General features: G+C 55.0%; 1 protein-coding gene and 1 long non-coding RNA gene across 9 annotated transcripts in view; one reads left to right on the forward strand and one right to left on the reverse strand.

Annotated features, from left to right (window-relative positions):
- BANP (BTG3 associated nuclear protein) overlaps window positions 1-19,431 on the forward strand; it is a 71,392-nt gene extending 51,961 nt beyond the window's left edge. For 2 of the 7 annotated variants that reach the window (XM_018061833.1, XM_018061837.1), the window contains 5 exons: window positions 2,681-2,811; window positions 4,268-4,339; window positions 6,202-6,240; window positions 17,434-17,673; window positions 18,789-19,431. In XM_018061833.1, coding sequence (XP_017917322.1) covers window positions 2,681-2,811; window positions 4,268-4,339; window positions 6,202-6,240; window positions 17,434-17,673; window positions 18,789-18,860 — 554 coding nt within the window. In that variant the 3' untranslated portion in view covers window positions 18,861-19,431. The remainder of the gene's footprint in view (window positions 1-2,680; window positions 2,812-4,267; window positions 4,340-6,201; window positions 6,241-17,433; window positions 17,674-18,788) is intronic. The other 5 variants (XM_018061834.1, XM_018061838.1, XM_018061835.1 and 2 more) reach the window with 4 other exon arrangements.
- LOC102168566 lies at window positions 21,864-24,100 on the reverse strand. Of its 2 annotated transcripts, XR_001919581.1 has the most exons (4): window positions 23,842-24,100; window positions 23,569-23,650; window positions 22,217-22,327; window positions 21,864-22,041 (listed from the first exon to the last, which is right to left on the reverse strand). It is a non-coding gene; the product is annotated as an uncharacterized LOC102168566 (long non-coding RNA). The 2 variants fall into 2 exon arrangements; XR_310669.3 differs by having other exon boundaries at window positions 23,569-24,100.

The raw sequence follows: 24,667 nt of genomic DNA on the forward strand, positions 1-24,667 counted from the left end.
CATTTGTTCTCTGTTTATAAACACGGTAGTGCTCCTCCTGAGAGGCTGTGGGTTTGAGCAGCTCGATGCGGCCGTTGGCCTTGTGTCCTCTTGTGGGTGGCGAACAGGCTCTTCAGTGCCGATGCTGGGCAGGCTCTGGTTCTCAGGACATGTCCTTTGGGGTGGACTCTGGCCGGCCCTGGGAAGGTCTGCAGAGTCCAGCAGCACCTTCCGTGGCCGGGGTGACCGGAGCTTTCTCAGGGGCAGGGGACCCCCATCATCCTGCTGGGTCAGCTGTCCTCTGGGTCTCGGAGGCAGACTTCTTGGTGCTACAGGGCGCGCTGCCACCTCCATCCACCCAGCTCTCTATGCTGCGCCTCTGGGGTGGGCTCGGGCTGCTCTCGGGAGGTTGGTCTCCTGGGAGCCAGAGGGGGCCCTTTCCTCAGGCACTGGAGCCCTTAGAGCTTTGAGAGAAACACAGAATAGCACGTTCTTCTTTTGTCAGTTTCTGTAACTTCCTGTTGACTTGATGTTTCTCTGTCTTAACTTACTGCCTACTTGGCTCAAACTTGATAACGCACAGCGTGGTTGGTTGAAGGGCCTCTGGGATTTTGTACTGATCTTCCTGCGTACTCGAGGCCTGACACAGTGAAGCTGGTACCTAAGGCTCTTCTGGTGACAGACATAATCCAGGAACATGTCATTCAGCCAGGATTCCATAAATTTGGGCTTCGTAGTAAATCCACCTGGGGTTGTCTTGTTTACTTCTGAATTATCAGCACACAGAGAGAAACTGACAAGTAAATGCTGTCCGTGAGCATCTGAGCCAAGGCTACTCTATTTAAAGCTGGATTAGTACTGCCAGTTTGAGCACAAACCACATCACTAGTTTCAAGGGACTTTTAAAATATCAATTTATTAAAACATCTGTATTTCACACTCCTGTCTGGCCACACTGTGTGAATTTTTATACGTGCTTGAGTTTAAGGGGCCGCCCTTTATTGTGTAAACACCCCCAGCGCTTTCCCTGCAGCTCTCATTGGGGAGCATCTGTGTAGGGCCCAGAACGTGAGGGTTGCAGGGAACCAGCTCCTGATCTTGTGTATCTCCGGACGTGGAGGAGCGCCAGCCAGTGGGGGCAAGGCCTATGAGAGGCTGCCCTTTCTGTGTCTCTCTGTTGGGAGCAGTGGGGAGAGGTCTTCCCTCAGCAGGAAACCTTGTCTCCTGTCACTTGTCGGTCACTTGTCGTAGCTCTTGGATTGTTCTTGGATCGCAAGCAAGTAACCGAGGCCCATTTTTGCACTGGATTTTGATATCAATATAGATGATAAAACATGGATTTAAATGGGTTCTCAGAAGCTGCATGCTTATGGGGAGCTATTGCTTGCATGGCTAGCTCAGTAACAGGTTTCTGATGTGTTGCGTGTGTTAACATTTTAATGCTGTTATATTGTAAGTTTTTAAAAGGTAGTCAGTGGAGTCTATACCATGTCAGGTTGATACGCACCACTCAGCTATCAAAAGTGCATGAAAAGTCTGTTCTTCGAGAATCAGATGTTTTATATCTTTTGTGTCCTTCCATTCATGTCTGTATTCCACTTCTCAAGGAGTTTCACTCTGTCTTTATCTTTAGAAGTTTTTTGAGTAATCCATTCTTAGAAAGTGAAAGTTGCTCAGTCATGTCCAACTCTTTGCAACCCCATGGACTATCCAGTCCATGGAATTCTCCAGACCAGAATACTTGAGTGGGTAGCCTTTCCCTTCTCCAGGGGATCTTCCCAACCCAGGAATCGAACCAGGGTCTCCCGCATTGCAGACAGATTCTTTACCAACTGAGCTATCAGGGAAACCCTAATCCATTCTTTACAACAAAAATATGTGTGTACATTGATAATTAAAATTTTTTCTGAGTCCTAATGTTGTAAGTGTATAAGAAAATTCTCCTTGAGCACAAACCACATCACTAGTTTAAAGGGACTTTTAAAATATCAATTTATTAAAACATCTATTTCACACAGATGAGAGAGCATTGTGATTAAAAGTGATACACATGAAAACAAACATCTCATTTTGGGTTAAACATGGAAAGTACACTATTATTGGGCTTCCCTGGTGGCTCAGTAGTAAAGAATCTGCCTGCAATACAGGAGACCTGGGTTCGATCCCTGGGCCAGGAAGATCCCCTGGAGGAGGAAATGGCAAGCCACTCTAGTATTCTTGCCTGGAGAATCTCATGGACAGAGGAGCCTGGCAGGCTATAGTACGTGGCATTGCAAAGAGTTGGACACAACTGAGCAACTAAACAACAACAAAACTTTTATTGAGAAGTTTACCTTTAATTGAGCTGGTGGGGCTTTTCCCCCAAATAATCCATGGACCAATCCTACTTTGGGCTGGTCTGAAACAGACTTTAGTGTCTACTTTCTTCCTGTTTTTCATTTTTGTTGCTTCATCTGAGGAGCTTCACTTATACCCAGTGGGTGGCTGGGAACCGTCCCTGTTCAGGGGTGGTCGGGTCTTCATCTCTGTCCACAGGTCAGAAATCTCTGCCATGTGAACAGCTGCTGCTCGTGGCAGTGCACATCCAGGAGCTGCCAAGTCCAGGATGGCAGGCTCCCCCTTCCTCCCTGTGGGGGCAGGGGAAGGCAGAGGTGGGCTCAGCCTGGGCTGATCTCTCAGGCCCGTGTGTACCTCCCTGCAGAGACCATGATGAGCACGCCGCCGCCCGCCAGTGAGCTGCAGCAGCCGCCCCCACAGGCCCTGCACTACGCCCTGGCCAACGCCCAGCAGGTCCAGATCCACCAGATCGGGGAGGACGGGCAGGTCCAAGTAGTACGTACTTCTCGCCAGTCTGGCCTCGTGGGCGGGAGGGGAGGGGAGGGTTGGGGGCATGACCAGCTTTCCCTGCGGTTCTGGACCCCCCTGACAGCTTAGGGGAGGGGTCCAGTGCCAAATCAAAGCAGAAGCAGTCAGGGTAGGCCTCCTACAGCTCACAGATACCCACCCCTTGTGGTCCCTGCAATTCTGCACTTCTGCCCGTCTTCCTGGGGGCACCATGATGTGTCCTAGGTATTTCCTCAGCTCAGAAGCACGGGCACCCTGTACTGAGGGCCAGCGGAGGAAGCTGGAGGCCTTAGCGTGTAGCTTCTTTGGATTGGGTGACAAGTGCCCCTCGGTGTGGTGCCCAGCTCACCCAGCCCGTCTGGCCCTGCCTCGTGCACTGCTGGCCCAGGTGGACATCCCTCCCAAACCTTCGTGGGTCCTGTGGCCAAGGAGAGCGGGCAGGAACTCTCTGGGGATCCTGGGGGTGCTTCGTCACCCAGCCTTCTCACCGGCGGGTTCATGGCAGGGCAGCCTCCTGGACACCTGGTTAGATGCTGCACTTCACGCACCATCCGGAGAGGGAGAGCTTCCTGAGAGCACAGGGGGCACTTGTGAGGGGCGTGTCTTCTTCCAGGGGAGACAGAGCAGCTACAAACAGTGGTTCTTTGTTTAGCTGACGGTCCCAGAGGCAGTGACTCTTAGCTTGTTAGTGAGGAAGCTCTCTGAAAGAATTCCAGAGTAGATAACTGTGATTCAGGGTTTATATAGACGTGGCAACATGAACGCCACGGAGAAATCTTCAGTGGTTTATTTTCAGGCCCATTTTGATTAAGGTAGAATTTTAAATAAGATAATGGATATTCGTTTCATTGAGCAAAGTTAAGATTTACAGTAATTTCTTGTCTTCCTGTACCTGCAAACATTTTAGTTGGATTCTTTGGAACTATATTTATTAATGTTTACTTCAGTTGTTTACATAGTCATTGATTTAAAGAGTTGACTGACCTGTTCTCTGTGTGGATACATGAACAACAGCCACTCACCTTGCTAGTCATGCTGCTGTGTGGCCTCGTGCACCTCCAGGTTACTAGCCTGAAAGTCCACAGTTTCTGGTCCCTCCCGGTTGATAGTACAGTTAAAACAAAACAAAAAAAACACAAAAACTTCAGTTTTCTGGAAAACTTCAGTTTCTCCTCTTTTTTGTGTGTCCTTCACTTTCTTAAATTTGCTCGTCTAGTGATATTTAAAGATTCAGCAGAGTTTTCCTAGGCCTCATTGCCCCTTCAAGAATGACTGCAAAATGTTAGTGTTATGGTCTTAAAGTGGTCCTTTGGGAGGTGGGTCACACGGTGCTTTGTGACCCTGGCGGCTCCGGCCTCCACTGTCTTGTCCCGAGCTGTGAGGGTGAGTCAGGGGCGAGCATCTCCTGTCTGCCCTGATGCTTCCTGTGTCTTCTCTTCTGCGGATCCCACAGGGCCACCTACACATCGCCCAGGTGCCTCAGGGGGAGCAGGTGCAGATCACGCAGGACAGTGAGGTGAGTGCCAGCCCGCCTGGGGCCCACAGGCCCCCTGCACTCTGACCCCTGCAGTGCGCACGACCACTGGGCTGCCCTGGGCAACATGGGCGTCCGGCAGCGACCCCCTGATGCGCGCTTCTGGGGCATAGACCTGAGGCCTGCCTGCCCTCTGGGCCTTCCTGCCCTGGCCGCTCTGGTGGCCGTCAGGGTTTGTTTCTGGACACTGTATGGAGGCTTTTGCTCCTGGTGAGCTGCCCCCTGGACCGCTGTCTCGCCTGAGGTACAGACCTTCCTGCACTCCAGCCCAGGGGTGGGAGGAGCATAAGAGGGTTGCCACAGGCTGCAGCCTCACCGTCCTCCCCACTGGTCTCAGCTTCCTCTGCTCAGGGGGCTGGTGCCCGCCTTGAGGGGGAGGGAGTCCTGTGAGAGAGTACATGTAGGCCTGTGAGCCGCCTAGCAGCTTTCTCTGGCCTCTCCCCACTGGTGTCCTCCTTACTGCTACCCATAGTAAGGATGGAGGTGGAGGCTTCTGGGTGCACACCTGCCCTCTGTGTGCGTGGCGGCTGCCGCGGGGCGCCTGGCTTGGGAAGGTCAGCTTGACTCCCATCTTCTTCCTGAAGGCAAGGCTGAAGGACTGGGGCTAGGGGCTGTCCACTCTGGCCAGTGTGGTTCCCAGCACCTTGTCCATGAGCTTGGACCCACATCCTGACGTTTGTGCCCAGTGTGGGTGGAGCTGAGGGATGGGCTTCCTTCCTGCTTCAGGGCTATTACCCCCCAACCTCTGGGTCCCAGGTCCCGGGAGAGTCCTGTGGGCCTGCTGGCTCAACATTCTTAAGGGGGCGTCTGTGATCTCACACAGAGCAGCAGGTTGTGGGGGCTGGGGTGGGGGAGCAGGCTGCAGGCTAAGTGGGGGCACGCCCAGGCGTCTGGGGGCATCGCTTCACTGGGCACGGGTGAGGGGCCACGCCCACAGAGGGCCGGGCATCCACCAGCTCACCTGCCTTGCCCCTTCCCTCGATGGGGGCTCTTGAAGGACATCTGCAAGGGTGGGAAAAGGAGGAAGCAACATGCATTGCTTTTATACTATCTGCTAAAACTTCACTAGAGTACTTCCGAATTGCAGTATTTATTATCAATTTTACTCACTTTTCCTCCAGTTTCCTTAACTGAATCCTTCGTCCATAGAACCTAGTGTTTTTTGCTTCCATTAGGAATTGGGTGCACTGAATTAGAAGCAATTGCTGATAGTATAATGATTACTTTGTAATAAGTTACAGCATGCAGTTAGTCTTCTTATCACATTAAAACCTTACCTTGTTCATTTAAAAATTAGGTAATTATTTTGTCAAAATCAGGATATCCGTAGAGAGATGTTTAGCAAAGCCTACCAGACTTAAAGCAGCTGTTTTTTTAAACCAGTGAAAATGGATCTCATCTGATGAGGTCCCGGCGTGCGTGTGGTCTGGTTAGCTGCATTGTGCCCCATAGGTTTCCCGGCTGCAGTGATGCCACGACATGATGTCAGGTGTCTCGCGGGGGAGTATGGGACCTCTCTGGGCCACTTTAAATTCTTCTTGTGAGTCTAAGATTGGTTCCAAGTAAAAAGTTGGAAGAAAATAACATTTTCATTTGGAGTCAGGGTTGGGGGTTAGGTACAATGTTTTTTAATTGGTTTGCTTTGTTTTTGTAAGAAAAAATGGTATTTGTAAATGTAGCTTAAATATTTTGAGGTTTTTATAGCTATGGAGGATTGTGTTTTTGTAGAATGGATGTTAACAGTCCTGCTGATTCTCACAAACAGCCTGGGGACATTCCTGCCTCTGTCTCTTGAGTCTTGAAGCATTGTCGTTGATTGCCTTTTTTTTTCATCTGTTTTGCAGGGCAATCTGCAGATACACCACGTGGGACAGGATGGGCAGGTAAGTGCTCACTTGTGGTGGGTCCCGGCTCGTGTTGCTGCAGGCAGGGAGGGGCTTGTGGACGGCGGGGCCCTGGACTGCTGTGCAGTCTCTGTCTGCAATATAAGGCAGGTTTTGTTCCTGTTGATTTCTGTCAACTCTAACTGCTGCCATTTTCTTCTGGTCCTGAGAAAAAGACACAGAAACCCTCACTGAGCTCACCTGATGTGAACTATGCAGAGCTGTGGAGTCCGCAGGCCATCTAGAGGCCCTGGGGCCTGCTCTGTCTAGGGCTTCTCCTGGGGCTGGAGCTGGCCTGTCCCCCCAACCCCTTGGTCCTCATGCAGGCTCCCCACGTGGCCTGGGGCCTCACAGCATGGTGGCCAGGCCCCCAGGGGATGTGGCCAGCTTTTGAGAGCTGGGACGCAGACACACAGGCCCCAAGGTAACCACCCTTCGGAGGTCAGTGTGGGCTGTCCGTGTCCTGCTCTGAATCGGGAGGACGAGCTGTGAGGTGGTCAGCAGGGAGGCATGCAGCATCTCTCAGCACCCACGCTGGGCCCTGTGCAGCTTGACTGTGAGCTGCTGAAGGGCAGGGCCGTTTCCTTCCTATAGAGGCAGGGTCCTGCCCGAGCACCAGGAGAGGCCTGGCAGATTCCCATGGAGACGGTTGCTGGGTGATTCACGCACCATAAGCCCTGAAAGTGAGCTTCCTGCTCAGGCAGGTGGGTTGGTGGTTATCCTGTCAGCCCTAGTGTCAACCTCAGCCCACCCACCTGAGTGGCATAAAATCCACATTGAGAAACTTGACACGACTATTAACTGTGTGCTTTGTTGTTGGGGCAACTTGGCTGATGGTGAAGTTGGGTGCGTTTTTTATTATTAGAGTGTATCGTTAAGAGTTTCTTGAACTGCTATTGTTCAGTCGCTCAGTTGTGTCCAGCTCTTTGCGACCCCATGGACTGCAGCACGCCAGGTTTCTCTGTCCTGCACCGTCTCCGGGAGCTTGCTCAAACTCACGTCCGTTGAGTTGGTGATGCCATCCAACCACCTCATCTTCTGTCATCCCCTTCTTTTCCTGTCTTCATTCTTTGCCAGCATCAGGGTCTTTTCTAATGAGTTGGCTCTTTGCATCAAGTGGCCAAAGTGTTGGAGCTTCAGCTTTAGCATCCGTCCTTCCAGTGAATATTCAGGATTGATTTCCTTTAGGGTTGACTGTTTAATCTCCTTGCTGTCCACGGGACTCGCAAGTGTCTTCTCTAGCACCACTGTTCAAAAGCATCAGTTCTTTGGTGCTCAGCCTTCTTTATGCTCCAGCTCTCACATCCATACATGACTACTGGAAAAACCATAACTTTGACTAAATGGACCTTTGTTGGCAAAGTAATGTCTCTGCTTTTCAATACGTTGTCTAGGTTTCTTATAGCTTTTCTTCCAAGGAGCAAGCGTCTTTTAATTTCATGGCTGCAGTCACCATCTGCAGTTATTATGGAGCCCAAGAAAATAAAGTCTCTCACTGTTTCCATTGATTCCCCATCTATTTGCCATGAAGTGATGGGACTGGATGCCATGATCTTAGTTTTTTGAATGTTGAGTTTTAAGCCAGCTTTTTCACTCTCCTCTCACCTTTATCAAGAGGCTCTTTAGTTCCTCTTTGCTTTAGTCTTAAGATGTCCTTTTCTGCATTAAAAAATTGAGATTTAAAAAAATCTAGAGTTAAACAATTTCTGGGGTATGTTTTGCATTCTGTTCATCTTGGTTTGAGGGGAGTTTTAAGAAAACAAAGCAAAGACCCCAGCATTTATTCATGTGACTAAAGGTTGTGCTCCTGAGCAGACTGTTGGGAAGAGGCGGCTCTGTTTGCAGGGCTCGTCAGCGCCCAAGGCCCGTGTGCTCCTGAGAGGGCGCTGGCGCCTTTATCATGTCAGTCAGTCCCCCTGTTGACTGTGGGTGTGTGAGGAAGGTGAGAGCAGATCCGTAGGCTGTTTCCCGCCTGTGGCTCCATGCATTCAGCAGGCGCGTGGTTATGGAGCCAGGGTATTTGTGGGTCAGGCGATTATAACCTAGTGGGATGTCTCTACTCTGTCGTCAGGCAGCATCATATCTGTTGGAACATTTGAATCGGGCCTGATTTTGTCTATATTTTGGAGATTTTTGCCGCATGAGAAATCTTTAAAGACTGCAGTGTTAGTCATGCTTTTTATATTGGGAACAATGAAATGGTTTGATACTGTTTCAACTAGATGCGTATTTTGGTAGAAGATTTTTATTTTTTTTACAGTGTGGTTAATGTAATCTAAAATGTGTATGAAAAAGGTGTATGTGTGTCTGCAGGCTGAATGACATCAGGACACTTGGAAACCTGGGAGATGGGTATGTTCTGGTAAGCCCATCTCTGTAGTGATGAATATGCCAGACACACACAAACATGTATACACACACATACACACGGTTCACGTGGCTTACAGAAAATCAGGCCGCATGGTGATGTGTCCACGTTCCTCTTGTCTTGCATCTGTGAGATGTTTCCTCAGGATCTAGATAAACAGCTCTGGCTTTCTTGAGACTCTAAAGCCTCTCTCGACACCTTTGGCTTTTGTGTGCATCCTTATACTTAACTTAAAATTGAATTTCAGTAACTTTCAGAATTTTTTCCGTAAAACGAGGCCTTATAAACCCAGCTGGGAAAAAGATTAGAAGAGATGGGAAGTATCCAACATTTTATGTGTAGATCTTTTTTGGAGTGGATGAGAAGAAGGGCTGTGTGTGGGTGGGTGGGGGGGTGAGGGGGTGGTATGGTGTGTGTGCAGGGTCCTTTATCTGTGGCGTTGGAGCAGTCTCTGCCATCCCTGGGGCTCCAGTCCACTGTTAATGGTCTGTGACACCTTGCCACCAGCACACACTGTCACTTCACTTCTAAGAAAAGTGTTTCCTTCAAGAAAATATGTTCCTGCCAAAATGCAGACACACATCTTGGAGAACCTAGGTAGCTTGGGGTTAATCCCTCTTGGAAAAGCCTTCTCTACCAGAAACGGTGGAAAATATAGTTTAATCTATAAAAGGTCAGATGCAGAGAAAGTTTGGTGTTGACTGCTTCCCAGAAATATCCTGGAGAAGTCAGAGAAGCAGCCCTGTGTCTTCTGTCTCGCTGAGTGTGGCGCTGTGGGCCGTCACCCTGCTTGAGGCAGCTGGCACCGTCGGCCCTGGTCTCCTGGTCCCAGTTCCATTCCTCAGGAATTCTGGTCCCCAAGGAGGCTTGGGGCTGTGGGAGGGTACCTAGCGCCTAGGATTCACATTCAGTGTCTCCTGGGCCTGTGGGCAGCAGGGAAGGCAGCTTCAGGCTGAGGGTAACTAGTTAGTGCCACGGGCACATCAGTCTAGGCCTGTCACCTGTCCCTGGAGTTGTGCTGAACAAGATGGTTTCAGGCTGGACAAGGCCAGGAGGAAGTTGATTGAGATTTGGGCTGGAAACGTATGGTAATGCTTTTAAGAGGAAGTTGCGTGTTGTAGTTACTTGTGTACATGCTTCTGGTATTGTAGGTTGTTGGAATCACATTGTCATTGGAGGCTCATGTTGGTTGAGACCAAGTAGCTAAAACCGCCAAGGCACTTCCTGTTGTTGGATGATCACCCACGGCCCTGAACCCCTTTGGTCAAGTCTCACCTCAAAGGCTTTGACTCCAGCCGGTCAAGGGAGGAGAGACAGGCCTTCAAATTGGAGAATCGTTTCTGACCCATTTTATCATTTTCAAATATATGTTTGAAATGTTCAGTTAAACAGCTTTGATTCCATTAGATTGAAACTTTATTTATTCATTTCTGTTCTTCACCCACCCACTGTAGTGTGACTTTTCAGCACTCAGTGATTCCTTGTTGGTGAGTGAGTGTAGCAGCATTAGTTAACTGGAAGATACCTGTTGGTTGAAGGCATTTTGCTGCACTTTTGTTTTTAAGCCATTTAAAAACGTATCATATGTCCATTGATGATTTTAGACATGAGTTATTAACTGGAAACGTACAGAGGAGAGCTTACCTGAAACTCACAGCTCAGTAGGCTGAAAAATGGTGACTTCTGAGTCATTCGAAATTTGTTTTCAGTGTGGCCCAAGTTATAAAGCTTTTTCTACACAGGAAGGCTTGGTGATTTCTCTGGAGTCTTCTGAAGCTCTTCTGTCCCTGCCTGTTTTCTGAGAGGGGCCTGCTGGCAATTTGGAGCCGCGCCAGTGCTGGGCCAGCGTCCTGGTGTTTGGATGACGGCACAGAGCAGCTAAGGATGCTTCCCCAAGAATTTTGCTTCAGACGCCGTCAGGGAGCTTCTGTCCTCCAGGACGAAGCGAGATTCCCCTCCTGCTCCACAGGCTGACTCTTGTCCATTTCTGGTTTGGTGGAGGGTAGATGGAAGCCGAGCCCTCTGATAGAGCTGCCCCATGAAGTGCTGGCTGTCTCTCCAGATGGTTCACTTCTTTACAGTCAAGGGGACGGGAGATGGGAGGTGCCATGGGGATGTGTCCCTCCTGTCTGCCTGGCCCCAGCTTTTTCCCCAGCAGACTCCAGGCACCGTGACCATCCATGAGGTAGACACTGGAGGACGGTTCTCCATCCTCTTAGCGCTGGTGTGTCTGGACTTGGGGGCTGCAGTCTCAAGGGGGGTGGCTGCCCCGCACGCAGCATCGAGGTTAGACAGTGGACTCGGGCACATGGGGTCTGGAGTTGGCACTGGGCTGCCACATGCCAGGGGAAATAGGAGCACCCGAGGACCTGTGGAGTGGGAGCCGAGTTCTCACAGGGCCGGGGCATAAGGGTGCCCTCGGGCCATGTGGCAGCAGAGCCACTGCATAGAGCGGCCTTCCAAGCACAGCGCCACTTCCCACTTTTTCCCTCACTTTGTGAGCGAACCTCGGAGTTCTCTTGAGGTTAACTTCACTGTGGGTGTGAGGAATCACGCCCCTAGAAATCAGGGCACAGTGTGATCAGGGTGCCTGGGCATGAGACTCAAGCCGCTGCTCTCATGGGGCTGGAGTCTGCGGTTGGTGGGCGGGATCCCAGTCTGGGCCCTGGGGGAGTCGTGTTCAGAATCTGGCAGAGCCTCCACAGTAGAGGTCGACTTCTGGCCCAGAAGGTTCCGAGGAATCAGGGTGGCTTCTCCTGCTGCATTTCCTCTAGTCAGGTACTGAGATGAATGTCCTGCCCCCAGGTAAAGTGAAATTGGTGTGACGTGCCTCTGGGTTGGAGAGTGTCTGGCACACCTGGCAGGTATTTGAGAGATGAGGGAGGGAAGGGTGGAAGGACCTGTGAACTGACAGGTGCCTGAGCGTTCAGGGTAGAAAACTGATCTAGAATTATTTTGACGTGTAGACAGACGCAGTCACTGATGGCAAGAGTGCAGGCTGACGTTTCACGTTGACCCCCACAGTGAACCGAGCCGACGGTTCACTGAGTGGCCCCGCAGTGGGCGTCAGTGCCGCCTCCCGTCCGCCCCTGAGCTGGCCCAGGTGCTGTCAGCCGTGTCCCCATAATGTTCCCATGTGACCTGTGCTTGCGTGGACACACACATACCTGTGCTGACCAGCGAAGGCCCGCCCAGACTCTGAGGGTGGCCGTCTTGTGGTGAGTGGTACGGCTCGGAGTGGACGTGGACTTTGGAGCAGACACCTCTGACAGAGGCTTGACCTGTGGAGGGTGGCAGGAACCTCCTAGCTGCACAGGCCGTCTAGACACGACTCCGAGAGGCTGGGGAGCCACCCAGGGACACTGGCACAGCAGTCGGAGTTTGGCTGAAACAGAAAGGAAAGCGGGGGCTCCTTACAAGTCAGCGTTAAGGATGTGACTGCTTGGGGGGGGGTCTTACATTTGGGGCAACACTGTACTGGCGTCTGAGTAGAGCTCCCCAGAGCTAGAGGGTAACCCCAGGTAGATGAGGACAGATGGGCAGGTGTTTGGCCAGGAGAGAAGCCAAAGAGCTAGAGAGAAAGGCTCAAACCCCTTTCTTCATGGAGGCTGGTGGAGAGAGAGTACCCGTTAGAGGGAGAGTTCTCTAGAGTCACCTGGGGTGCTGAGGTTCCCACTGTCTGGTCTGTGTTCTCCTGCCTGACCCTTCCTAATGCTTCCGCCCTCCTGACTGGCTCTGGCCTAGTGGTGTGCCCGGCGGCCTCGAGGGGTCGCCCAGTGCCTTCAAAGCCTCTTGTGTTTGCTTGTTTTCTCTCGCTTGTGGTCCTGGGCCTGTGAGTTAGCCTGAGTCCCCACTTTCTCCCGGGCCGAGGGACGCACGGGGTAACAAACAAGGACACCTGTGCCCTGTGTCCAGGTTGCGGCTCTTGAACTGCGGCTCCAGGACCCCTACAGGCCCTGCTCCCCTGCAAGCCCACTGGCCTGGTGGTCTCAGCGGCGTGCAGGGCCTGTCTGCTCACAGCAAGCTGGATGATGGCCACAGTCGTGCGCGTGTCATCCTGACGCCAGCAGCAGGGCGTCGTCTGTGCTCAGTGTGCAGACAGACACGTCGCTGGTAGTCGGCTGCACTCTCGTGTGAGCCTGCTATTTCCAGTGGCACCCCTGCCTCAACGCAGCCCCCAGTTCCCTGTGCAGGACGTGGGAAGGCCTGGGGCGTTTGTCTCCTGCCACCCATCTGGGTTGGGCGGCTGTAGCTGGGTACCGTTGGGGAGGTACAGATGTGTGCACCACGGGGCTGAAGGCTGGGAGCCCGACACCAGGGTGCTGGCAAGGCCCATCTTGCTGGTTATGTCCCCACGTGGTTCCTCGATGTGTCTCACCTCCTTCTGGGGAGCGTTGAGCCCTCACGGGCCCTGTCCCGTGGCCTCATCTAACCCGTCTCCACATGCTGGCATGGTGGATCGTTGGGCTTCTGGGATCGAAGGACTCCAGAGCACCCGTCTGCCTCAGGAGGGATGTGGGACTCGGGACAGTGCTGCTCGGGGGCAGAACGGGGTGCAGGCCCCTTTGGCCCAGAGGCTTGCTTGACCGTGTCGAATCAGACATCAGACGTGGCCTCTGGTGGGCAGGCTCCTCCTGGGGGGCGGGGGCAGGCGGCTGGAGGGTGTTGAGCAGACTCCTGGGGGGTGGGGCAGTCTTCTGGCAGGGTGGGGCAGGCTCCTGGGGCGCCACAGCCAGGGCGGAGCTGGACCCAGTGGCCATCGCCCAGTGGGTGTTTGCTGGGTGCTCCCTGCTGACTTAAACTCGGCAAGAAGACCACGCCACGTCTTTGAGAAGTTCTTTTTTGTCCCATCACAGTATACCCAAGAGTAATTTTCGTGGTTCTGCGCAGTGAGTGTTCCAAACTAAAGAAGGAAATGGTAGGAGCCGAGTACACAGTTGCGGGGCAGGGGAGCGAGGGAGGCCTGAGCTCTGCTTCCTGGGCGTCCGCATCCTCGGTGGGCATTTTAGCCATGAGGGTGACAGTGGGCACCCTCTCCCTTCCCCAGGGACAGGGTGGATCACTTACATGTGGAATTAAAGCCTGTCTTGTTTTCCTGCTCCATCTCACCCACTCCCTACCCACCCCACCTGCCCCTTCTAGAAGCCTGAGGCCTGGCGCCCATGGGGAGGTGGCGGCTGTGGACTTGACTCTGGCTGAGTTGTTCCGCCCTCTTCCCCCTCGACCCCCCACTTGACCAGACGGTCTTCAGTCTCATGGTTAAGAGTTGTTCCCAGGGACGCCGCCTCTGAAGTGGTGGGCTGGATACCACGTGTCTGCAGACTTGTGTTTTTGCTTTCTTGTGTTTTTCTAGGCTTTGTGTTCCTGCCCCCAGACTGTGTTTGCAGCTCAGGCTCCAGTGCTGCAAGGAGGCATGGAGCAGAGGGCACAGGCTGCTTGTCCTGCCGCCTGCCCTGCGGTGCCGAGACTGGGTCCCCAGGGCATCTCCCGTCGCCCGGGCTATAAATCTGGTTTCTGCTGCTGGCCTGTCAGCTATGGAAGTGCCCGCTTGCCAGCTGGCTGTAGCATCCTTCCTAAAGCGTTGGGTCTATGGTCTGGAGCCCCAACTCCTCCTGTGAGGAATCTCCAGGCTGGGCCTCGTGCTGTGGGCCCCAGGAACATGCAGGAAGTACTGTTTGCTCAGTTCTCTTCGGTTCTGTCTGTGTCTACTGGGGTTCCTTGGAGGTTGTGGTGGTGTCTGACCATCCTGGGCAGGAACTCAAAGTAGGATCCAAGGTAGGGGCTTCGTGTTCTCATCCTCAGGTTTAGAGGCTTAGGAATCGTTACTTATTTTTGGCATTTGCTGTACGAACATATGAAATAGATTTTGTGCTGCTGGGTCTCCTGGCCAGTTGTCAGTTTGGGGCATCTTCCTCTCGCCTCCTCGTCTTTCTGTCATGGGAGAAGCTGCTCTTTGAATTAACATCCAGATTTGGAGAAGTCCACTGGTTGAGTTGATTGCATTACCTTAACCAGAGGGGTTCAAGCAGAAACACAGACACTGGTCGGCGACCTTGGCTCCTCTAGGCAGCCTCAGGTGTGGGGTCTGGGCCTATTTCTGGCCACACATCTAAGCTGAAAGCCTGTCTTCTGAGTGCTTGAGGGTTTTATGGTTGGTTTGTGTTTTTGGGTTGGGTGTGTGTCTGTCTGGGTGGGTTCTTGGTTGGGTTCAGAATTTTGTTTCTAAATATTACTGAAAAGTCCTTGGGTTCCTTGCATTTATTTTTGGTTTTGCACCAGTTTCGCATTATCTTCGTTGGGTATTAAACAGAGTTTCAGAATTGGCAGAATATAGAGGAGAACCAGATGTGTGCACTCCAGAGAAGCAGTGCTGGTAGATCCAGGGATCCCTCGGTTGGCTGTTCCACATCCAAGCCCCATGCCATTTGTCTTTGGTCTGAAAGTAATGGGCTATGCTCCAGAAACACTCAGGAAGCTTGCAACTGAGGCCAGTCAGGTGGTGTGAGCCGCACCCGAGTCCACACAGACGTGTCTCTGCAGCCCCGGGGCTCCCACTCCAGTCCTGAGAGCCTGGCGTGCTGCTCCTGGCTGCTGTCCTGGGAGTTCGCTGCTGCCCAGTTAGATGTTCCTGAGGGCCCAGCCCCCACCCCGCCCCACCCTACAGCCTGCAAGCAGGAAGGAGTCACAGCTCACTGTTGGGAGACGTGGGAGCCGGGCCAGGTGTGCTGGGCCCTCGCCATCCGGCAGGACCTCTGACTGCGGGCCGGTCCCCTGCCAGAGCGAGGCCCCTGGCTGGTGTCCAGTGGGCTCATGGCCTTGGGTGCTGCGGGGACCCTGCTGCTTTGAGCTAAAGACTTGACGTCAGCAGGCATCCTCGTCACCCATTAGGATCCAGGTCAGCACGTCCCGTCCCCGCTGGACCAAGTTTCGGGAGGCTGCACGGCCCAGCCCGCGGTGTCTGTGCAGTTGGCCTGTGAAGCACTTTGCTCTGTTTATCCTCCCAGGAGAAGCGCCCTGCTCCCGGTGCTGTGACTGTTGGTGGGGTGTCCACCCCTACCCCTCCCTCCGGAGAGGCCCGGGCTGCAGAACTCCCTGAGGCCCTTTGGGTTGTCTTTTGTGGGATTGTGCGGGCCCCATGCTGGGCTGGGTGCGCTTCCTGGCAGAGCTGTGGTATCCTGGCTTCCGGCTGGGGGCTCCTGCCAGAGCCTCAGGGCCAGTGGGGGCAGGGAGCATCGCAGAGCCAGCTTCCTGACCACTCCCCACAGCCTGCTCCTGTCCCAGACCTGTCCAGCTTTGAGAAGACATGTTCTTAAGTCAGGGGCGGGTAGCATAGCTGGGCTCCTCATGGGGCCACCCTCCCTGTGGGAGGCACGGTCGTCGCCCCTCTTTACCTGCAGGGGTGTGTGTCACGTGACCCCTAGAGCATGCCCACAACAGTAGATAGTACCTAACCCATGCTGCGTTCTTCCTGTGCGTGCACGCCTGTGTGACGTCTAATCTGTAAATCAGGTCCAGTGAGATAACCTCATGTGGCCAGCATTGCTGCTCTGGGGCTTCGGGGCCCTCATGAAGTAGGGGAAGCCTGTGACCCCTCGACAGTTGGGACACCACTGAGTGCTCACGAGGCGGGGGGTGGAGGCACAAAGTCAAAGGTCAGGATGGTGCAGTGTGTCCTCTCGCAGCCCAAAACAGCAAACCTTAGGACATGTTTATTTCTGGAATTTCCCCTTTAATATTTCTGGACTGTGGTTGATCGTGGGTAACTGAAACCTGGGATGAGAAGGCGGCTTGGTGGGCGGAGCAGCCCTGGAGGCTGGGACACCAGGCGTTTCCTGGTAGAGCGTCGGAGGCCGGCCTGGTTGGTGCCTTTGCTCCAGGCTCGCTCGTCTTAGGCGAGAAGCAAGTCTTCCTTCTCAAGGAAGTCAGAGCCGCTATACCGGAGGAGACGCTTGTCTCCATTGCTGGCCTCGCCCCCCAACCTGGGTAACAGACCCCTCCCTGAACTTTTTGGGGGTGGAGGATGGTGCCGAGAGTGGCTTTCTTGGAAGAGTCTGGAGGGCCCACAAGGTAAGGGTTCAACTCATTCCTGAGTTGCTTATCAAGACCAAACCAGCGTGGGAATGTTTCAAGGGCATGGTATTTGGAATGAGTTCCCAGCTAAGAACATTTTACTATTTTTATTTTTATTTACCCTCTAGGCTGGTAATGGGCCTGCCTTCCTTATTATAAATGTTGCATGTTTAGATCCTGGGGTTTCTGACTTTGTAATTCTTAAGATTTAATCAGCTTTGCAGATCGTGTGAAAAGTCACTTTATTGGCAGTGCCAAGAGGAAGAGCTCTCTGTTAGAGTACCATAGATGCCTTCCGTTTGTAGGGGTGGCAGCTCGTCACCAGGACCAGAGTGCCATGATTTCATAAGTTTCATTAAAAGATAGTTTTTGACTTGACTTTAAATTCATATATTAAGGGATCTTTCACCAGGACAACAACAACAAGTCCAGGACCTGCAGGGGGCAAGGTCAGGGCAGGAGACTTACAGGGGTGGCAGCCAGGGGGACTGGCTCACAGAGCATCCCTGCACAGGGCGAGTGCCAGCTGAGCGATGCCAGCACGGTACGTCTGCACTGCCTGACTCGTGCCCACTCGGCTGTGGGATTTGGGGCCTGGCGATCGCATGCTGTTCTTCCCCAGCTCCTGCCAGGGTGACTCTAGGCTGGGGGTCTAGAAGTCTCCAGGTTGCCAGGATGCGGCTGCACCTTTGAATCACTTTTCAGTCGTTCAGTCCTGTCCTCTGTGCTGACGTGCGTCTTCTCTGTGTCTCAAGGTGCTCCAGGGGGCCCAGCTGATAGCAGTGGCTTCTTCGGACCCGGCTGCCACAGGGGTGGACGGCTCGCCGCTCCAGGGCAGCGACATCCAGGTCCAGTACGTCCAGCTGGCGCCGGTGACCGACCACACCGCTGCGGCCCAGGTGGGTCCTCCCTTCGGGAAGTGCACAGGGCCCGGGGCTCCTGCAGGTGTGGACACGCTTGGGCCTTTCTACCTCGGACCTTCTTCCGTGAGGAAGGTAAGTGACCGTGAGAGGTGCCCGTGTGGACCTAGGTGCTCACTTGGGATTCTGTCTCTCGTAAGTGCCTGGAAGTGTGAAGGTGAGAAGTCGGTTCCTGGCCCAGGGACCAGCTTGAAACCAGCTCTTGAGATGCTCTCAGGCACGTGTTTACCTATGAGTTTAGAGACCAAATCAAGTACACCTGAGGCCTTGCTGCTCCTCGGGTCGGGGCAGGGCCAGCCCAGGGTCCGAGGTCCTGCAGGCCCGCATGTGGGTTTGTAACCCCCAGTGATGGTGCTTGGTCAGGAGACCATCATGACCTCCCCTGGGTCTGGGGGAGCCAGACCTGGACTCCCGTGTGGTGCCCAAGCCCGTAGGACAGGCAGAATCATCGGGGTCTGTCAGGGTGTGGTCAGGCTCAGACTGCTGGGGCGGGGGTGACACGGGTATGCTCTCCTGAGCACCCTCAAACCCAGCCCCTCTGGAGGAGCCCTGTGCTGAGCCAGCCCTCAGACGGGCGGGGAGACACCCCGACTCCCGCCACCCCCACTATCGGGAAATGCTGTTATGTCCTTGGGACGTTTGCACTGAGAAAGCACAGCCTTGAGCCACAGTCGGAGGAGCAGCACCAGCCCCACTGGGGCCTCTGCCTCCCCTGTGTGGCCCCAGGAGCCACCCAGCTAAACTTCCTGCCAGGGGAGCCCACCTCCACTACCTTTGGCCAGTGGCTTAGGGAGTCCCAAAAACTGCCAGACCGTCTCTCTCTGGGGGCCCCATTCTTGGTGGCTGAGACGCATGGTCAGTGACTTACTCTAAGACTGTATTTTTCCCTTTGACTTATCGTAAACCTGTGAATATGATGACGACTTGGAGGGTGCCCCCAGTGAGAAGCAGGGTGGGAATGGAACCCAGTGTTGGTGGGGGGTGGGGTGCTGGGCACTTGTTGGGGGGTGAGTGGGTGGGCCGGTGGGGGTAAAGCGGAGGCCCTGCAGAGGGACCTCGGCGTCCCCGGGTCTGTCAGTGCCTGGGCCACCAGCCCAGGTGTGTGTTCTACTCTGTGCCTGAAAACCACGCATGTCTGTGACCGGGTGTGGCCTGGGCCCTTTGATGGAAAGCCCTTTCCCCTCTTGCAGGCGGCTGACGCCCTGCAGCCCACCCTGCAGCCTGAGATGCAGCTGGAGCACGGGGCCATCCAGATCCAGTGAGGCTGCTGACCCGCCCAGACCCGAGCCACGCCGCCGCTGCGTGCTGACCCCTGCACGCTGGCCCCCACCACCTACACCGTTCACACGCGCCCACCCCTCGGCTTCGCACGGGAGGGGCCTGCCCGCGTGCTGCTGAAGTGCATCCGAGCACCCGTCCATGGGGAGAGTGCCCTGGGAAACGAAGACAATGGTAGCCCCTGCCACCCCCGCCCGGAGACCCTGTTTCTTTTGATCTCCTGGAACGTCCAGGGAAGGAGCGGGAAGCACAGTGCGGTTGCGTCAAGTGCACGCTGGAAATCAAGAACTGCGATATTTTTCTCTGTTCAAACAGCTTTTTTTAATTTGCTATGGTGTTTATAACAAAAAAGAAAATCGAAAAAAAAAAATGGAGTAGCAGAAACCTTTTGCTGTGTGATCTGTTCAGTGTAACAAGGATAGATGTTCACAGGAGACGACTGATGATTTTGATGGAGACGTTGCTTACCTACTTTTTTAGGGGGGATGGATGCGCTCAGCGCTATAATTGTGCATTTCTAATGGAATACATGAAATAAATGTATTTATGACCACGGCAGCTGTCGCAGTCTTTCCTCCTGGGAGCTGCCTCCTCCCCAGCACCGCCCCCACACACCGGCGGCACGCCCCCCCCACACCGCTCCCCACACACACCGGCCTCACCCCCCCAGCACCGCCCCGCACACCGCCACCCCCAACCCCCAGCACCACCCTGCACACACCGGCGGCACACCACCCCCCCAGCACCGCCTGCCACAGACCGGCGGCACACCCCCCCAGCACCGCCCCCCAGCACCCCCCCGCCCCACAGCACCACCCTCCACACACTGGCACCCCCCCCAGCACCACCCCACACACACACCGGTGGCACCCTGCCCCCAGCACCCCACACACCGGCGGCACCCCCCCAGCATCACCCCCCACACACACCGGTGGCACCCCGCCCCCAGCACTGCCCCGCACACCGCCCTCCCCCCCAGCACCACCACCCCACACACCGGCGCCGCCCCCCCGCACCCCCCCCCCCCCGCCCCCAGCACCACAGCCCCGCACACCGCCCCCCTCTCCCCAGCACCTACCCCACACACACGGGGCCCCCTGTTCCCCGCCCCGCACACGGGCGTTCCGCTCCCCGACCCCCCCGACCCCCCCAACCAAGCCAGCCTTGCGTCTTCCTCCTCTGGGTGCTCAGCATCACCCCAGGCCTGACATGGCCTCCAGCCCCAGAATGTTCCATCTTTGGGGGGTCCTTGGAGGAAGTCGTGTCTGAAGGAGCCGTGTTGTGTATAAATAGGAAAGAGAAGGGCAGAAAAGGAAAGGAGTTCCACAAAGAAGCCCACGAGGGGGTTGGTGTTAACCATGGCCAGCGGGTCTGGCCTGCTCTGCCCCTGTCGTCGGTTAGCTGGCGAAGTCCCCACAGCAGCTGTGCTCACTGACTCGGAACATGGCCACGGCGCTGCTGTGGGGGAGCCTTCCTGGGTGTCCCCTCAGACCTGCCTTCACCCGACCCCATCCTGGGCTTGATAATGCTGAGGCTTGCCGTGGGCTGCGGGTGGTCCGGGGTGGCGCCCGCTGTGGCACAGCACCCCTGTGTTCCCCGTCCCCATCTGCCCTCCAGGGACGGGCACTCGGAGGCCAGGCCTGAGGGGTGAAGTGGGAGGAAGGAGCTGGTGCAGGTAACGTGTCTGATCCCAGAGGAAAGAACAGAAGGAGGTGACGGTGAGGGGATTCGGGAAGCAGAGCAGATTCTGAGCAGAAACACAGACAAAGCCACACCTGGGACGTGCAGAACCTTGAAGACAGAGACGACGCAGAAGCAGCCAGAGAGGAAGGTGGGGGAGCGAACGTCCGAAGCAGAGGCGTAGAGGGATGATCCACGCGGAGTTGGGCCTTTAGTAGGACAGCTGTTGAGCAACGCAGGTGACGGTGCCCGTCTGGCCAGAGTTCCACCCCGAGGGGCGCACCCGGGGGAGTGGACACCATGCATTGTACATGGGCACACGTGCACAGCAGCGCTGGTCACAGTGGCCAGAGGCTGGGAGCTGCTGAGCGTCCCTCAGCAGAGGTCCACCTGCACGGCAGCACCGTCACTCGGCCATAAAGGGAAGGAAGGAAGCACCAACACGGGCTGTGACGTGGAGGAGTCGTGAAGGCACGCTGAGAGGGCAGCCGGGCCCAACGCACTGCACGTGCTGTAGGCCTCCTTATTACCATTTTTCTAACGGTAGCAGCTGTTTGGTATACGCCGTTTTGGGCTGCACCGGGTCTTCATTGCTTTCTCTAGTTGTGGTGAGCAGGGGCCACTTGCTAGTCGTGGTGCTCGGGCTTCTCATTGCAGTGGCTTCCCTTGTTTCGGCTCCTGAGCTCCAGGGTGCTGGCCCGGTAGTCGCAGAGCACAGGCTTAGTTGCTCTGCGGGATCTTCATGGACCAGAGATGGAACCCATGTCCCCTACACTGGCAGGTGGATTCTTAACCAGTGTTAAGTGTTTAAAGTGTTGTTGTTGTTTTAAAAATAATAAAGCACACAAAGGACCAAAATGTGCTGTCAGTAGGCCTGCACTAAAACATTTTAAAACCTGCACTTCTGGCAGAAGGAAAGTGGGCCCGGATGGAAGACCTGAGATGCGGGGAAGAAAGTGATAAAATGTGTTGAGTTGTCTAGAAAATGGACCGCACAGGAGAAAGTAATGTCTGTGGGGCTTAAAAGGAAAAGCAAGAAGTAGCGTGCGTATAGGAAGAAGTCTTCAGAGGATGAGATGGTCGGATGGCATCACTGGTTCAGTGGACATGAACTTGGGCAAACTCTGGGAGATAGTGAGGGACAGGAAAGCCTGGTGTGCTGCAGTCCACGGGGTCACAAAGAGTTGGACACGACTGGGTGACTGAACAATAACAAGAGTGTGCTGGAGAGAGTTTTCAGAAAGATGGCAGGAAGTTAATAAATTCAATCCATTACATTGTAATTCCCCATCCATTAAAAGACCAGGGGCAGTAGCTACAGCTTCTGAACTAATAGGGAGGGAGTTGCCGTGAGGAAAAGTATCAGGTGGATCCAAAAGACGGCAGGGAAGGAAGGGGGCGCAGGGTGGGGCCTCCTCTTGGAGAGCGGGGCTGCCGAGGTCTTGAGTTGCTGGGTCCCCAATGCCTACTGAAGCAAACACGATCCTAGAGAAAGGAAGGCAACGTGGAGTTTCATCCACAAGCAGTTCTGCACACTCACTGCCCCGCACACTGTCAGGTAAGGGCTGCCCAGACAAGAGCAACACAGCGGGCCGCGAGTGTGGCCCTCAGCCCAGGCTTGCCACCTGCTTACCTGTTCAGAGGGAGAGTTTAAACTGACCTGGGGACTGTCTCAGAGTACACAACGGTCATTCTACAACTGTAATAGAAAAATCAAAGTGAAGAATTCACTGTGTAGGTATCAGGCAGAGCGGTGAAGATCACTGGCGAACTGGAAAATAAAGTGGGAGAAAACAGCCAAAATGAAGACTGTTATACCAAACGCTCAAAGAAGGCCTTATCCAATCCTTTCTCAGACTCTTCCAGAAAATAAGATGGGACATTTCCCAGCTCATTTTATGAGGCTCATATATCTTTGGCATCAAACCTCGGAAGATAAAGTAGAGACAGAAAATCACAGAACAATCTTACTCAGAGAAAAAAAATGTATGCAGAATACTAGCAGACCCAGCAACCCACAGGCAGGAGATCATTTGCTCCCCGACTCGCTGGGACCGAGAGACACATTGGCTTGAGATTTTATTTTATATCCAGGAAACGTGGCCAGGGGTACGCTGGTTACACAATCTTCCCTGAAAGGTCCCCCCCACCCTTGCTTTCTCTCACCCCCACACACCCTCTGGTTGCAGCACAAACGAACATGCCAGGAAATTCTGAGGTCTCTGCTCAGACCCGCCTGGGTGGGCTTTCTCGAAACTCAGACCCCCCGCTCACCTGGGTAGGCCTCCTTGGGCCCCAGCGAGTCTCATTTCAGAAGGGCCTTTCTCCTGCCATCCCACAGGGCCCAGTGTTTGAAGTCGCTGGGCAGTAACCCTGGCACGGGTTCCACTTTCCGAACTGCGCCAGGCAGGGGGTAATAAAGGGCCTAGATCCACACAGGGGCCGGAGGGAGCCCCTCCCTCTGTGTCCAGAGCTGGCTAACTCGGGAACCCTGTTTTGTCCTTGACCTTGGGCACCGGGAGGCGGGGCGCGGCCTCTATGCCAGGCAGGATGGAGCAGAACCCCCAGCATCCCCGTTCGGGACCCAGCTGCCCTATTAGCCTTGCGGTTTCCCGTGGGCCCAGGGGCTGTTGAGAAGCTTGGCGACCCTCCTGAGGGAGCTGGGGACAGCGGAGCCGATGGTTTAGAGGAAGGAGTCGGCGGCAATGGTATCCATTGTTCAGGACAAGAGGCGGAGTGGGGCGTCCCTGAGCCATGCCTCCTCTTTGCCCTTTTCCTCCTCTCTGCCCATTTCTCTGCAGGAAAACTGGGAGGTGGGTCAGGCTGTGGCTCCCACTCCAGTGGCATCAAAGACCCCCTTACCCCACTGCCCTGTTCTAAGACAGTGCCAGATGACACGGCTCGCACTCCACCCGCCCTCGCTTATGCCTTCCTGCAAATGCACACCCTGCAAATGCACACCCAAAGCCCTGGGGCAGCGAGCTGGTGGGCTCTGCAAGGAGTGAGGCTCACCTGGAGCGTTTCTGGCTCAGGCCTGGCTCCTCCTGTTCCTCATGGCTGCGGGAGGAGGAGGTGAGGCAAAGGGTCCCGGGCGCTGCACCAGCAGGAGGGAGCGTCATTGCTGTGAGCACGGCTGCTGGGTGCCCAGGCCGGGTCTCTAGGTCAGCTGCTCTCTCATTGGATGGAGGGGCAGAGGGTCAAGGGCTGGCAGGGGGTCTGTGATGCCCAGAGGAGGCCAGGGGTGGGGTAGGGAAGGAAAGAGAGAACTGGACAAGCCTGGCTCACCTGCACAGCTGGATGGCAGCCTGGGGTTCCAGGAGGACTTGGCTGTCACCCTGGAACCAGACTGCAAACCCAGGTGGGCAGAGCTGGGAGGACTGGCTGCAGACAGCCCTGCTGCCCGGCTGGACCTGAGCCCCTGCTGACCCCGGGAGGTGCCCGCAGGGGCTCCTGTCCCCCACCCGCAACCCTGCCCTGGCCTCTGAGGCTGCGCTCCCCTGGCCGTGACCATCCGCAAAGTGTGCTCGGCGATGTCTCAGCTACATTTGGTTATGATCACCGTTCCACCCCCCACATCACCTCCCTTCCTGGCACCGGCAGAGCAGCGGCTCCGGCTCGTCTGGGGCCTGCCCCAGGGCAGCAGGCCGGGGAGAGGGAGCATCTGGGTTTGGTGGGACGTGCTGATGGGGGTTTGCTGTCTCTTCTGGTAGAACTGAGCACTGCTAGCTGTGCTGGGTGTGGGGGCAGCGGCCAGGGAGGGTCTGAGCGCCCAGGCCTGACGCACCAGTGGCTCTCTGGGACATCTCCAGCATCAGGTGTGCACTGCCGTGCCAGCCTGGGGTCCAGGGTGCCCACTGCCGTGCCAGTCTGGGCTCCGGGACTGGTACTGCTTTTCCTGAGAAGGACCCCAGAGTTACGTAAGCTGTTGCCTCACAAAACCAGAGTTTGTCCTCCATCTAGTCATCAACTCCCCGATTTGTGGGCACTTGTGGCTGAAGGGCCAGGCGGGAGGGATGAGGGGCTCTGGCCTGGGATGTGGGCGGCAGGGGCTGGTCTTCAGCACATTCCCTGTTTGTTGTCCCCCGGACGAGGTGAGCCTCGGGGCCCGGCC

The sequence above is a fragment of the Capra hircus genome, chromosome 18, assembly GCF_001704415.2.
Source record: "Capra hircus breed San Clemente chromosome 18, ASM170441v1, whole genome shotgun sequence".
Lineage (NCBI taxonomy): Eukaryota > Metazoa > Chordata > Mammalia > Artiodactyla > Bovidae > Capra > Capra hircus.